Source organism: Carcharodon carcharias, chromosome 32 (assembly GCF_017639515.1).
Source record: "Carcharodon carcharias isolate sCarCar2 chromosome 32, sCarCar2.pri, whole genome shotgun sequence".
NCBI classification, from domain to species: Eukaryota; Metazoa; Chordata; class Chondrichthyes; order Lamniformes; family Lamnidae; genus Carcharodon; species Carcharodon carcharias.
Window position 1 is genome coordinate 7,459,540 of NC_054498.1, and position 15,273 is coordinate 7,474,812.

General features: G+C 53.6%; 1 protein-coding gene across 2 annotated transcripts in view; it reads right to left on the bottom strand.

Annotated features, from left to right (window-relative positions):
- LOC121272114 (SH2 domain-containing adapter protein F-like) overlaps window positions 1-15,273 on the bottom strand; it is a 204,501-nt gene that overhangs the window by 109,981 nt on the left and 79,247 nt on the right. For both annotated transcript variants that reach the window (XM_041178566.1, XM_041178567.1), the window contains exon 3: window positions 9,343-9,561. In XM_041178566.1, the coding sequence (XP_041034500.1) occupies window positions 9,343-9,561 (219 nt within the window). The remainder of the gene's footprint in view (window positions 1-9,342; window positions 9,562-15,273) is intronic.

Below are 15,273 nucleotides of genomic sequence, written 5' to 3' on the forward strand. Positions count from 1 at the left end.
AGGGTGAGGGTGACAGGGGGTGAGGGTGACAGAGGGCGAGGATGACAGGGGGTGAGGGTGACAGGGGGCGAGGGCGACAGAGGGTGACAGGGGGCGAGGGTGACAGAGGGTGACAGGGGGCGAGGGTGACAGAGGGTGAGGGCGACAGAGGGCAAGGGCGACAGAGGGCAAGGGCGACAGAGGGCAAGGGCGACAGGGGGCGAGGGTGACAGTGGGCGAGGGCGACAGAGGGCGACGGGGGCGAGGGCGACAGAGGTCGAGGGTGACAGAGGGTGAGGGTGACAGAGGGCGAGGGCGACAGAGGGCGAGGGCGACAGAGGCCGAGGGCGACAGAGGCCGAGGGCGACAGAGGGCGACAGAGGCCGAGGGCGACAGAGGGCAAGGGCGACAGAGGGCGACAGGGGGCGAGGGGGACAGTGGGCGAGGGTGACAGGTTGCAAGGGCGAGGGGGACAGGGGGCGAGGGCGACAGAGGTCGAAGGTGACAGGGGGCGAGGGTGAGAGGGTGAGGATGACAGGGGGCGAGGGTGACAGAGGGTGAGGGCGACAGAGGTCGAGGGTGACGGGGGTGAGGGCGACAGAGGTCGAGGGTGACAGGGGGCGAGGGTGACAGGGGGCGAGGGCGACAGAGCTCGAGGGCGACAGAGGGTGAAGGTGACCGTGGGCGAGGGTGACCGCGGGCGAGGGCGACATGTTGCGAGGGGGACAGAGGGCGAGGGGGACAGGGGGCGAGGGGGACGGAGGCGAGGGGGGACAGGGGGCGAGGATGACAGGGGGCGAGGATGACAGGGGGCGAGGGTGACAGAGGTTGAGGGTGACAGGGCGAGTGTGAGAGGGCGAGGGCGACAGGGGGCAAGGGTGACAAGGGGCCGAGGGTGGCAGAGGGTGACGGGGGTGAGGGCGAGGGCGACAGGGGGCGAGGGCGACAGGGGGCGAGGGTGACAGAGGGCGAGGGCGACAGAGGGTGACAGAGGGCGAGGGTGACAGGGGGTGAGGGCGACAGAGGGCGAGGGTGACAGAGGGCGCGGGCGACAGAGGTCAAGGGTGACAGAGGGCGAGGGTGAGAGGGCGAGGGTGACAGAGGGTGACAGGGGGCGAGGGCGACAGAGGGCGAGGGCGACAGAGGGCGAGGGCGACAGATGTCAAGGGTGACGGGGCGAGGGCGACAGAGATCGAGGGTGACAGGGGGCGAGGGTGACAGGGGGCAAGGGTGACAGGGGGTGAGGGCGACAGAGGGCGAGGGTGACAGAGGTCGAGGGTGACAGGGGGCGAGGATGACAGGGGGCGAGGATGACAGGGGGCGAGGGCAACAGAGGTCGAGGGTGACAGGGGCGAGGTGACAGGGGGTGACGGGGCGAGGGTGACAGAGGGCGAGGGTGACAGGGCGAGGGTGACAAGGCGAGGGTGACAGGGCGAGGGTGACAGGGGCGAGGGCGACAGAGGTCGAGGGTGACAGGGGGTGAGGGTGACAAGGAGGCGAGGGTGACAGGGGCGAGGGCGACAGAGGTCGAGGGTGACAGGGGGCGAGGGTGACAAGGGGCGAGGGCGACAGGGGGTGAGGGCGACAGGGGCTGAGGGCGACAGAGGTCGAGGGTGACAGGGCGAGGGTGAGAGGGCGAGGACGACAGGGGGCGAGGGTGACAAGGGGCGAGGGTGACAGAGGGCGAGGGTGACAGGGGGCGAGGGTGACAGAGGTCGAGGGTGACAGGGGGCGAGGGTGACAGGGGGCGAGGGTGACAGAGGGCGAGGGGGACAGGGGGCGAGGGGGACAGGGGGCGAGGGGGACAGGGGGCGAGGGGGACAAGGGGCGAGGGCGACAGAGGGCGAGGGCGATAGAGGTCGAGGGTGACAGGCGGCGAGGGTGACAGGGGGCGAGGGTGACAGGGGGCGAGGGTGACAGAGGGCGAGGGCGACAGAGGGCGAGGGTGACAGAGGGCGCGGGCGACAGAGGTCGAGGGTGACAGAGGGCGAGGGTGAGAGGGCGAGGGTGACAGAGGGTGACAGGGGGCGAGGGCGACAGAGGGCGAGGGCGACAGAGGTCGAGAGTGACAGGGGGGCGAGGGTGAGAGGGGGTGAGGGCGACAGGGGGCGAGGGCGACAGGGGGCGAGGGTGACAGAGGGCGAGGGTGACAGGGGGCGAGGGCGACAGAGGGCGAGGGTGACAGAGGGCGAGGGTGACAGAGGGCGAGGGCGACAGAGGGCGAGGGTGACAGGGGGCGAGGGTGACAGGGGGCGAGGGCGACAAGGGGCGAGGGTGACGGGGGTGAGGGGGACAGGGGGCGAGGGTGACAGGGGGCGAGGGTGACAGGGGGCGAGGGCGACAGGGGGCGAGGGTGACAGGGGGCGAGGGGGACAGGGGGCGAGGGGGACAGGGGGCGAGGGTGACAGGGGTTGAGGGCGACAGGGGGCGAGAGTGAGAGGGCGACAGGGGGCGAGGGTGACAGGGGGTGAGGGGGACAGGGGACGAGGGTGAGAGGGCGAGGGCGACAGGGGACGAGGGTGACAGGGGGACAGGGGGCGAGGGGGACAGGGGGCGAGAGTGAGAGGGCGAGGGTGACAGGGGGCAAGGGTGACAGGGGGCGAGGGGGACGGGGGCGAGGGGGACAGGGGGCGAGGGGGACAGGGGGCGAGGGGGACAGGGGGCGAGGGTGACAGGGCGAGGGTGACAGAGGGCGAGGGCGACAGGGTGACGAGGCTGACAAGGGGGCGAGGGTGACAGAGGGTGACGGGGGCGAGGGCCACAGAGGTCGAGGGCGACAGAGGGCGAGGGCGACAGGGGGCGAGGGTGACAGGGGCTGAGGGAGATAGAGGTCGAGGGCGACAGAGGGCGAGGGCGACAGGGGGCGAGGGCGACAGGGGGCGAGGGCGACAGGGGCTGAGGGCGACAGAGGGCGAGGGCGACAGAGGGTGAGGGTGACAGGCGGCGAGGGTGACAGGGGGCGAGGGTGACAGGCGGCGAGGGTGACAGGCGGCGAGGGTGACAGGCGGCGAGGGTGACAGGCGGCGAGGGTGACAGCGGGTGAGGGTGACACGGTGAGGGTGACAGAGGGCGAGGGTGACAGAGGGCGAGGGTGACAGAGGGCGAGGGTGACAGGGGGTGAGGGTGACAGAGGGTGAGCTTGTGAGCAAGTGAGTGAAAGTGTGAGTGAGCATGAGTGTGTAAGAGTGTGAAAGTGAAAGTGTGTATGAGAGAGAGAGATAGAGCGAGGGAGAGAGAGAGAGAGCAAGGGAGAGAGAGAGAAAGCAAGAGAGAGAGAGTGAGGGAGAGAGAGCGAGGGAGAGAGAGCGAGGGACAGAGAGAGCGTGAGGGAGAGAGAGAGCGCGAGGGAGCGAGAGAGCGAGGGAGAGAGAGAGAGCGAGGGAGAAAGAGAGAGAGAGAGAGAGCGAGGGAGAGAGAGAGAGCGAGGGAGAGAGAGAGAGCGAGGGAGAGTGAGGGAGAGAGAGAGCGAGGGAGAGAGAGAGAGCGAGGTAGAGAGCACGAAGGAGAGAGGGAGAGAGAGTGAGGGAGAGAGACAGCGCAAGGGAGAAAGAGAGAGCGAGGGAGAGAGAGAGAGCTAGGGAGAGAGAGAGCACGAGGGAGAGAGCGAGTGCGATGGAGAGAGAGAGAGCGAGGGAGAGAGAGAGTGAGGAAGAAAGAGAGAGAGAACGAGGGAGAGAGAGAGAGCGAGGGAGAGAGAGAGAGTGAGGGAGAGAGAGAGAGAGCGAGGGAGAGAGAGAGTGCACGGGAGAGGGAGAGAGAGAGCATGAGGGAGAGGGAGAGGGAGTGCATGGGAGAGGGAGAGAGAGAGAGCGTGAGGGAGTGGGAGAGGGAGAGAGAGAGAGAGAGTGTGAGGGAGAGGGAGGGGGAGAGAGAGACAGCGTGAGGGAGAGGGAGAGAGAGAGAGAGAGAAAGTGTGAGGGAGAGGGAGAGGGAGAGAGAGAGAGCATGAGGGAGAGGGAGAGGGAGAGAGAGAGAGCGTGAGGGAGAGGGAAAGAGAGAGAGTGTGAGGGAGAGGGAAAGAGAGAGAGTGTGAGGGAGAGGGAAAGAGAGAGAGTGTGAGGGAGAGGGAGAGAGAGAGAGAGTGAGGGAGAGGGAGAGAGAGAGAGCATGAGGGAGAGGGAGAGAGAGAGAGAGAGAGAGAGAGTGTGAGGGAGAGGGAGAGAGAGAGAGTGAGGGAGAGGGAGAGAGAGAGAGAGCGTGAGGGAGAGAGAGGGAGAGGGAGAGAGAGAGAGCATGAGGGAGAGGGAGAGAGAGAGAGAGAGAGAGTGTGAGGGAGAGGGAGAGAGAGAGGGAGTGAGGGAGAGGGAGAGAGAGAGAGAGCGTGAGGGAGAGAGAGGGAGAGGGAGAGGGAGAGAGAGAGAGAGCGTGAGGGAGTTGGAGAGGGAGAGAGAGAGAGAGTGAGGGAGAGGGAGAGGGAGAGAGAGAGAGCGTGAGGGAGAGGGAGAGAGAGAGTGTACACCAGGGGGCATCGCAATTCCAATTGTGTGTGAAGCTGCAGGTGGATGTGTCCTTGGGTCAGGACCTGAGCTAAAGCTGATGTCCAGTCACGTGTTTGTCAGCAAAACAGGGGAGGTGAGGAGGAAACAGAAAATTATAACCTGCAGCTGAGCCAGGCCCCACACCGAGAGGCTGATATTAATCATTCCGTCCTGGAAGCTTGATCAGGGACCCTGCCCCAAGCAAACACGAGTCTATAGGACCCTAACCTCCTCACCTGGCCTATTCATCTTTCGAGTTAATTAATGAGACGAGTGCCAAAAGGAAGCAGCTGTCAAGAGTGAAGGCTGCACAATAAATAATTCTGCGGTCTCATTCCTGGAATAAATAAATTACCTTTTATGACTAACCCTCACTGACAGCACTGCTAGTTTATACAGGGAGTACCTGAACTATGGAGACCAGCGTTCGGCCCCTGAATCTGTGTTCAGTTAACAGGTCAGGGGTCGGCTGGACAGTTACAACTGGCTGTTGGGATGAGAGCAAGAACACTTTTCAAAGCCAATGGATATCTCCAAATGCTTTCTAGCTAGTGAAGTACTTTTTGAAGTATAACCACTGTTGTAATGTAGGAAACGCAGCAGCCAATTTGCACACAGCAAGATCCCACAGACATCAATGACCAGATAACCTGCTTTTGTGATGTTGATGGAGGGATAAATATTGCCCAGGACGTCAGGGAGCACTCCCTGCTCTTCTTCGAGATAGTGCCACGGGATCTTTTACATCCACCCGAAGGGGGCAGACGGGGCCAGGGTTTAACATCTCATCCGAGAAACAGCAACTCTGACAGTGCAGCACTCCCTCAGGATCAGTCTGGATTTTTGTACACAAGCCCTGGAGTTAGACTCGGACCAAGAGCCGCGTGATTCAGAGGCGAGAGTGCTACCCGCTAAGCCTTGGCTGACACGTTTACAGTCAACCCGGTTTCCTGCTCCTGTTCAATGTCTAGTGGCCATTGCTGGCGTACACGCGTACATTCATCTGTGTGCCTGTGTGGCGATCAGGTGAGGACAGGATCTCAAATACGATGCCCCTGCAGTTGAATAGGCCCAATCTGAAGAAAGGTCCCTGTGATGTGGAACTGAAGCCTGAGCAACAATTGTGGAATGATATTCCAGTGTGATTCGAGGTGCTGGATGGAGTTTTTAAGCTGACAGCCATAACTGCCTGTCTCACCGGCTTATATCAGCTATCAGCAGGAACCAGGGATCAAAGACTTAACTTTCCCCTGCTTTCCAATAGCTGAATAACGAGTCCAGACATTTTCTGTCCTTTGATCCTCCTCCCCTAGTCTGTACAGTGGACCTGGGGACAAACTCAGTGAGTGAACAGTAGAGTTGGGCACGGGTCAGGAACAGATGGGTCCCTGAAAAGATTTAAAACGACCATCGTGGATGCATCACAGCATCTCCCCAAATGTAGGCATTGCAATTTATAATAGGGAAAACTGATGAGGATTGAGTGAAGATTTATTTTAGCATATGATCATTAATATCAAATCAAATAAGGTCACAGACTTCAAAACAGGGATTAACTTCCACCGGAACACCATGGCCCATCATCCACTTCATCTGACCTGCTTCGCCCAAAGGGTACACATGATGCTGATTCCCCATTTCATTGCTGGACTCAACCATCAAGTTCTACCAAATGGATTCAATATTCCCCTCACCCCCATTCATATCCTCTCTTGAAAACTCTGCCTCCTACTGGGGAACACAGGAACTTGATGCAGCCATTTGGCCCCTCAAGCATTGAGCCTCTCAATCTGGAGGCATCAGAATAATGCTTTCCTCACTCTACTGACACACACACACACACACACACACTTCAGGGGTCACTGAATAGAGACTTGATTGACCCTCCGGATCAGTTTAGCTCCGTACCACATTTTCGCTGTGCCCTGTGCTGGGGAGAACTCCCCCGCTCTTCTATAAACAACAACCATGGGATCTTTCCATTCCTCCTGAGAGGGCAGTTGAGGCTGTGATTCAACATTTCATCCAAAGTATGACATCTCTAGCAGCCTTAGTGCTGGAAGCATCACTCCAGGTTGTTATTCTCAAGTCTGTGGAATGGGGCTAGAACCCACAACCTTTGAGAGGCGACAGTCCTGTCCACTGAGAAACAGCAGACACTGTAACACAGTGCCTCCCTGACAGAGATTACTGGGCTATCTGTAAGACTCAAATAACCTCAATTCTCAACATCGCACCCAGGTGGAAATCTTGGAACAGCATGGACACTGAGGCAAGAATGTCAGGGGGGATGTGTGAGGAGGGGCTGTGAGGGAGCCTTTGACAGTTTCAGTTAAGGGTAAACACTGCAAGGGTCATCATACTGCTACTCTGTGCAGTCTCTGGAACAGTGCCAAACACTTTCATATGGTATCATTGATGGTCAAATTGTTCCAACAGTGACTCCAGTGAGGGAAAGGGCAACAGATAGAAGGCGTGGAGGGTTTAGTGAGCCTAACAGCAGCTAATAACTTCTGTGATCTTCGTGGTAATACTCGAATAAATTTCTGTCTCATTTTATAAACAGGATGTACTTTATATAAAATTGATGAAGTAGAGGTTTGTTAATCTGTTGCTGTTCAACCTGATGCCATTTCTCACTCTAGGATCTGACCACATGGGCTGACCTATCAGTGCCCTACCGAGGGAGTGCTGCACTGCTGGACATGCCATTAGGCCAAGATCCATCTGCCCTAGCAGGCAAATGTTAAATTTCCCACGATGCTACTCAAAGAGGAGGAAGGTGTCTCTTGTTGACCTGTTCAATATTTCTTCCTTGACCAATATCACCAAAATGCAGGGTAAATGTTCATTCATCACTCTGCTGCTTGTGGGATCATGCTGTGCAAAAAGTAGCCATTGTTCAAGAGGCCATTGCAGCATCAACCACGCTTTATGACATCCATTCAACATGAATACTTTGGGATCTATCAGAGTCTTGACAAGACAAAATGTGAAGTCACTCCCTCTGTCCCCCCCTCCATCTCCCTCTCTCTCTCTCTCTCCCCTCTGTCTCCCTCTCTCTCTCTATCTTCCCTCTGTCTCTCTCTCTCCTCCGTCTTCCTCTCTCCCTCCCCTCCGTCTCCCTCCCTCTCTCCCCTCCGTCCCTCCCTCTCCCCCCCCACTCCGTCCCTCTCTCCCCCCCACCTCCGTCTCTCTCTCTCCCCCCCACCTCCATTTCTCTCTCTCTCCCTTCTCCGTCTCTCTCCCCCCTTCCGTCCCTCTCTCCCCCCCACTTCCATCTTTCTCTCTCTCCCCCCCACCTCCACCTCTCTCTCTCTCTCCCCCACCTCCATTTCTCTCTCTCTCCCTTCTCCGTCTCTCTCCCCCCTCCGTCCCTCTCTCCCCCCCCCACCTCCGTCCCTCTCTCTCTCCCACCTCCGTCTCTCTCTCTCTCCCTTCTCCGTCTCTCTCCCCCCTCCGTCCCTCTCTCCCCCCCCACCACCTCCATCCCTCTCTCTCTCCCACCTCCGTCTCTCTCTCTCCCACCTCTGTCTCTCTCTCTCTTTCTCCTCCCTCCCTCTCTCTCCCCCTCACTCCCTCCCCTCTGCCTTCCTCACTCCCTCCCCTCTGCCTTCCTCACTCCCTCCCCTCCATATTTCTCTCCCTCCCTTCTATCTCTCTTTCCCTCTTGTATGACTAAGCACTGCAATATGTGCTTCACATCCCAGCTAGCCAGATGATGATTAACATGGACCGTTAATCAGTCCTAAATCTGGCCCTTGTGTCACCAGTTACTCTCTAATCAAATGACTCATCGCTGCACGAGACGACCTTCACACAGAGGCTCCTTCAATTATTTAAATAATCTGTTTGTTTAGCTCATAGATCATTTGAAGAGATTCATCAGGATTGGCTCAAATTGAGTCACTGGCTTCAATTCCACCAACATTGTGGTTTTGTTCTTGGTCTCTGCTGATCTTCTGAAGAAATCACTAACAGTTCTGCCATCAGTTTTGTCAGTGACTTATTTCTGTGAGCAGTGTCAATGCTGTGTCAATCCAGAATGTCCATGCTTATAGTCCAGAAACATTAGGCAACAGGAATAAAGAACATAATCAAAATACTGCGGATGCTGGAAATCTGAAACAAAAACAGAAAATGCTGGAAAACTCAGCAGGTCTGACAGCGTCTTCTTGAAGGGTCATACGGACTTGAAACATCAACTCTGTTTCTCTCTCCACAGAGATAGAGAGTAGCTGGACAGAGAAAAACCAGAGCCCGTTGAGTTCACCTTCCACTATCCTGATAGTCACACGATGCGATGATAATGGAGTTAGTGACTAATCACAGGGATCAATCTCTATCAGTGAGTATACAACAGACCCAGACGTGAGGGTGAGGAAACCCCCCCAAATGCAGGATAGGTTTGGGAACCAGAGATCCAAAGTCATGAGTTCCTCTCTGAGCACGTTACACCCATCATGTCTCAAACTACACACACTGGCTGTCAGCAATCTCCGGTGGGTGCCAATTCTGGGCGTGACAATGAGCTCCGGGGTCCCTGGGCTGGGGAGGGGGTTATAAATAATGCATGTGCACCCACTTCTTGATGGCTATTCTGCAGTCTGTGCTGTGGAAGGTTTGCCTGCATGTTGGTGAGGACAGGACCATAAGCTCAGTTGTATTGTCCTCCCTGTTGGAGCAGCTACAGTGATATGAATGGCTGGGTGGGTGGGATATTGGAAGCGTCCAAAGCTCATGGAGATGTAGCCTGGGAAGAATCAGAGCCTATAGAAGAGGAGGGTGGGAGGAGGGCATTTGCAGGTGGAGGAATCCAGCAAAGGAGACATAAAAAGGTTACGTTACGGTTTGGCAATAGGCGGGAGACGCTACAGAAATTTACCTGCAAACGCCTTCGAGATTCGATCCTTCTTCCATTCCCAGGGCTGGTCGTATTCTCCCGGCGGCCGCTCATCGTCCTCTGGGAGGCGACTCTCGCGGGGCCGGTGGGAAACCGCCTTCTCCATGTCGGACTCTCCGCCGTTCTCCGTGGGTTCGTAGGGCGTGTCGTAGAGCGGCAGCTGTTTGCCGGGTGCCTCCTTCGATCCCCTCCGTCGTATCTCTGCACAACATCAGGAGAGCATTAAAAACCCTGAGATTCTTAACAAAACAACAGAGAGAGAGAGAGAGAGAGAGAGAATCGACAACCCGTCACTGGATGGCACCTGGTACAGTCCAAATAGAAAGTGACGTTGGTCTAAGAACATAAGAAATAGGAGGAGTGGACCATTCGGCCCATCGAGTCTCCTCTCCCAGTCAATAACACCATGGCTGTTCTAATTGTGGCCTTGACTCCACTTTCCTCTCTCCCATAACCATTGGCTCCCTTGTCAATCAAAAATCTATCTAACTCAGCCTTGGATATATTCAATTAATGCCAGTTTCCACTGCTCTCTGGGGACAGAATTCCAAAGACTAACGACCCTCTGAGAGAAGAAATTTCTCTTCATATCTGACCAAAAAAAGGAGGCATCTTATTTTGAAACAGCGTCCTCTAGTTCCTGATTCTCCCATGAGGGAAAACACAACCTCTCAGCATCTCCCCTGTCAAGCCCCTTCAGAATCTTACATATTTCAATAAGGTCACCTCTCATTCTTTTAAACTCCAATGAGTATAGGCCCAACCTGCTCAACCTCTCCTCATAAGATGACCCCTTCATCCCAGGAATCAGCTGTGTGAATCTTCTCTGAACTGTTGGTGTTTGTTGATGTGTGAGATAGTGACATTAGTGACAACTCGAATAGAGCGAGTTGTGTGAAGGGAGATCGATGACATATGAAATCGGGGCAGGAGTGGGCCACACCACCCCTCAAGCCTGCCCCACCCTTCAATATGATACGTCTGATCTTCATCATTAACTCCACTTTTCAACCCTATCCCCACATCGCCTGATTCCTCTCGTGTCCAATACTTTCTCGATCTCAGGTTGAATATACTCGATGACTGAGCATCCACAGTTCTGCGAGCTGAGAATTCCAAAGATTCACAACCCTCTGAATAAAGAAATCTCTCACCTTAGTTCAGAATGGCCGACCCCTTATCCACAAACTCTGACCCCTGGTTTTAGACTCTCCAGCCAGGGAAACAGCGTCATGACCCCTTTCCCATCAAGCCCTCTAAGAATTTTACAAGTTGCAATGGGATCAGCTCTCACTCTTCTAAACGCCGCAGGACATAGGTTCATTCTACCCACTCTCTCCTCATAAGATAACCCTCTGGTCCCAGAAATCAGAGGGTCTCCGTGGAGTCAGGTTAGCTCAGGGGTGACGAGCACAGCTATGGGCTGAGATTGAGTCAACCCATGAAAGCTGATTGCCCATTAACCAGCCAGCCAGGGATCTGGAGGAGTTGGCTGATTACAGGAGGTCTAAGATTCTTTTCACCTATCTCCACGGAGCCTCCTGTAGGCAGAGTATTATTTAAATGGAGAACGACTGCAGAATTCCGAGGTCCAGAGGGATCTAGATGTTCCCGTGCATAAGTCACAAAGTGTTATTCTGCAAATACAGCAAGTAATTAATAAGGCTAATGGAATGTTTTCCTTTATTACAAGAGGAATTGAACTTAATAAGAATGTTATACAGGGCATTGGTGAGACTACATCTTGAATACCGTGTGCAGTTTTGATCTCCTTATTTAAGGAAGGATATAAATGTGTTGGAGGAGGTTCACAGGAGATTTACTACACTGATAGCTGGAATGAGCGAGTTGTCTTATGAGGAAAGTTTGGACAGACTGGGCTTGTTTCCACTAGTTTAGAAGAGTGAGGGGTGATCTGACTGAAGTATATAAGATCCTGAACAGTATTGACAAGCTGGACATGGAAAGGATGTTTCCTCTTGTGGGTGAGACCAGAACTAGGGGGCACTGTTTTAAAATTAGGGGTCACCCCTTATAGGACAGAGATGAAGAGAAATGTTCTCTCTCAGGGGGTCGTGAGTCTTTGAAACATTCTCCCTAACAAGAATCTAAGGTTATCAGGGGCAGATGGGAACGTGGAACTCAAAACATAAACAGATCAGTCAGGAATGCTGGCAGAACAGGCTCGAGGGGCTGAATGGCCTGCTTCTGCTCCTTGTTGTCAGCTGAGGCCCAATGAGCAGCTCTTTCTCCTCGAGTCAGAGGCTGTACGTTCCAAGTCCCACTCTAGAGACTTGGGCTTGTAATCCGGGCCAACATTCCCAGTGCAGTACTGAGGGAATGAGGAGGTTTCCTCATTCAGAGGAGGCATTGAACGTGGACCCTATCTGTCCTCTCAGGTAAATGATCCTAAGGCACGATTCAAAGAAGAGTAGGGGAGTTCTCCCCGGTGTCCTGGGCCAATATTATTCCTCAACCAACATCACTAAAAGCAGATTTTCTGATCATTATTACATCGTTGTTTGTGTGCATAAATTAGCTGTCACGTTTCCTACCTTACGACAGTGACTATAATGTCGTTGACTGTAAAGCTCTGTAGGACAAACCGGGGCTATGAAAGATGCTCCATAAATTCAAGCTGTTTCTTTCAGTCTAGTCGGACAAGCAATGGGAAGCTTACAGGGCTCTGCTGAACGCCAGTAATACACCTTTAAGCACAAGTGTGTGTGGGGGAGGGGTCATCCTGAACAACTCGACTGTCAACCTTTGCTTCTGGCTTTCAGCAAGCTGACCATTTCAGATCAGGGAGTTTGTGAACTACTTATCAATGCCACAGAAACTCTAACTGTGCAATACTCAGGAGACAATCAAACATGGCAATAGGACATTCAGCCGAACAAAAAGACCATAAACAAACAGAACATTTTCCAGCACCTGCCTCACATCCCTGTGCTCTTTGTGATCTTATAGATGATCCCTCTCCTCTCCAGCCTCTCTCTCTCTCTCTCTCTCTCTCTGCCGAACGTTATGTCCCTTGTCTCTCGGCTCCAACACTGCTACACTCTGCTGACCTTTTCTCCTGCTTCCTCTGTGCTGGGGAGCACCGGCCCTCCTCTCTACACCTCCCTCGGGGTGAAATTTAGACTCACCGCCTCGAACTGTAACTCGGTCAGCCGCAGGACTTCATTAGTGCTGGTGTCCCTCCACTGCTATTGCAACGCCCTCCCCATCCTGCTTTCCAAAGGCTTTCCGAGTACCACAACGGTGACGATGCACGGCCGAGTGGGGAGACAGAGTCAGTTAGAAAGCACCGAGGACAAAGGGGAAAACGCTAGCACAAATCCTCGATGTTGGCACCGGGGAGGATAAATGATCCGACGGAGAGAAGCCGGAGGTTGGAGCTGGCAGTGGGATCACCAATTTGGCCAGAGGACTAGAGGCGACAGTGACTAATCAAACAGACTCAACGGTGTGCGAGGGAACTTGGAGCCAATTACAGCTCAGGGCTACTATCTCGCTCGTTAATTACCAGTAAGTCTCACCTTCCAGAACTGGTGAACTAGGTCATTTATTATGGCCTCAATATATCAAACCCAAATGGCCTTTAACATTGTACCCTGCATAATTAAATTTTAAAGTTACATTTCGGCCATGTGCTCCTCAGCACGCAGGATGTGCTTGATTCAATTGTGCCCCAGGGCTTTTGTCTGATGCAATCATTAATACAGTGCATTTGCACCCACAATCCATCATCCAAATATAACCTTTATGCCATGGTAATGTGGGTTATTGATGACCCTTCCTATACACAATTAGCAGACTATGGGAGATATGCAGAAAATAACATAAATCACATTACTAACAGCATTGCACGCTGGCTCAGACTCAAGTCCTTTCTTCCCTCCTCTCTCAAAGAACTGGTCTCTTTCCCGGGTCCAGGCCCTTAGGTGACCTCCACCCTCTTGACCTTTTATATGGTAAGAACTGGGTGGCTATTCAACCACAAGAGGCATCACAACTACATGGAATCCAGCTCTCCCCAACAGTCTCCGTGTGGGTTATCTAGTCATACATAAGCAATCAGACACAGGATCTTCTCATTCCCCTTTCTCTGTGCTGGTCATTGGATTTGCAAGGGTTTTGCTTCAGTTCTGAGCTTCCCAAGCTCTTTCCCTGGTGTGACTCCATTTTAATGGGTCAGACTCGGTGTGACCCTGGGGGGGGGCGGAGGGTGGGGGGAGAGGGAGACAAACTGCGGGCCAGGAGAACAATCGGGTGCTGTGCTCACAGCACAGAGTGAGGCTGCCTGCATGAAACCTGTCCACTCCCCTCACCTTCCAGCCGACTGTGAGCCAGGGGGAGAAAATAAATCACGTGCGCATAATCAGGAGGCCTCAAAGCTGGCACCCAGGGCTTTCCCAACAGAGCCTCTGCTCCAGAGCTGCCATTACCCACCCACCTCAGAGCTCACAGCCCCAAGATCTAGTCCCATGACTCTAGGGGGGAGAGGCATGAATCATTGTTTGGGAAACCCTGCTCTAATTATTTCTGTCTGGGGAACAAGCAGCAGCACCTGGAGGTAAGGCGATCCCATCATTAACAACAGCGATGAAGGCCATCACTAAAACTCCAAGGGCGTGGGTTTTAATAGAGTGCTTTCAGCACCACTATGAATGATGGGATACCCTAACCTCCATTGCATCTCTTGCTAGAGAGCAAGGGAATGGGAAGGATCATGGAAATTTCCAAGGCAACAGATACAAGTGAGAGATCAGGCTCTAAGGGGAAGGGATATGGAGAGTTCCCACACAAGCTGAAGGTGGCAGGCAGAAAATTAGCAGAACCATGAGTCGGAGGCTGCAGGTGATGACTGATTAAGAAGAGAAAGCAGAATCAAAAGTTCAAAAAGATAAAAAATTATGCTCTTAAGAAATTCTGTCCTCATTCGGCCCAACACCATTGGAGCAGCTGCCACACTATACAATTCCCATTTACAGCAATGCGGTCTATTAAGTTATCATAAATTCCACACTTAATTAGAATAAAGTGTCTAACTGTAATGTGAAGTGCTTTACTTGGTGTTTAATCTATTTTTGATCTTGTAACTGGTCAATATTGGAGTGTAAATCGACACCAGTGGTTTTGTTCAGTGAATTGATACAGATACAGAACAGGAAAAAAAATTCACTTAAACCAGCGCTTGCTAATGTGCCAGAGATTCAATTCTAGCCTTTCAATTACTCCCACCAGCAGACTCAGATCTGGCCTTCAGCCTGGAGCACAGAAAGCTCTCACTAGGCACACTGAAGTTTGGACAGATTCTATAAATGCCCTCCCTGGATATTCTTCACACTCCAAGCAGACACATAGCAACAAGGCAGGACACGCAATAAGGCGCCTTAACAACAAATTATATTTATATAGCGCCTTTAACATCATAAAACATCCAAAGGAGCATTGTAAAACAAAATATGACACTGAGCCATGGAAGGAGATATTAGGTCAGATGACCAAAAACCTCGGTTAAGGCAGTAGGTATTAACTTAAAGGAGGAAAGCAGATAGGTGGACAGGTTTAGGGAGGGCATCCCAGAGCTCGGGTCCAAGCCACCAATGGTGGAGCAATCAAAATCGGGGGTGCTCAAGAGGTCAGAATTAGATGAGCACAGGTATCTTGGACAATTGTGGGGTTGGAGGGGATTATGGAGATGGGGAGGGGCAAGACCGTGGAGGGAGTTGAAAACAACGGTGAGAATTTTAAAATCAAGGGGTTGCATTGAAGATGACAGGGCATGTTGAGAGAGCAGTTAATAAAGCATATAGTACCTTAGGCTTTATTAATAGGATCATTGAGTACAAGAGTAAGGAGGTCATGTTGAACTTGTATAAGACACTAGTTAGGCCTCATCTGGAG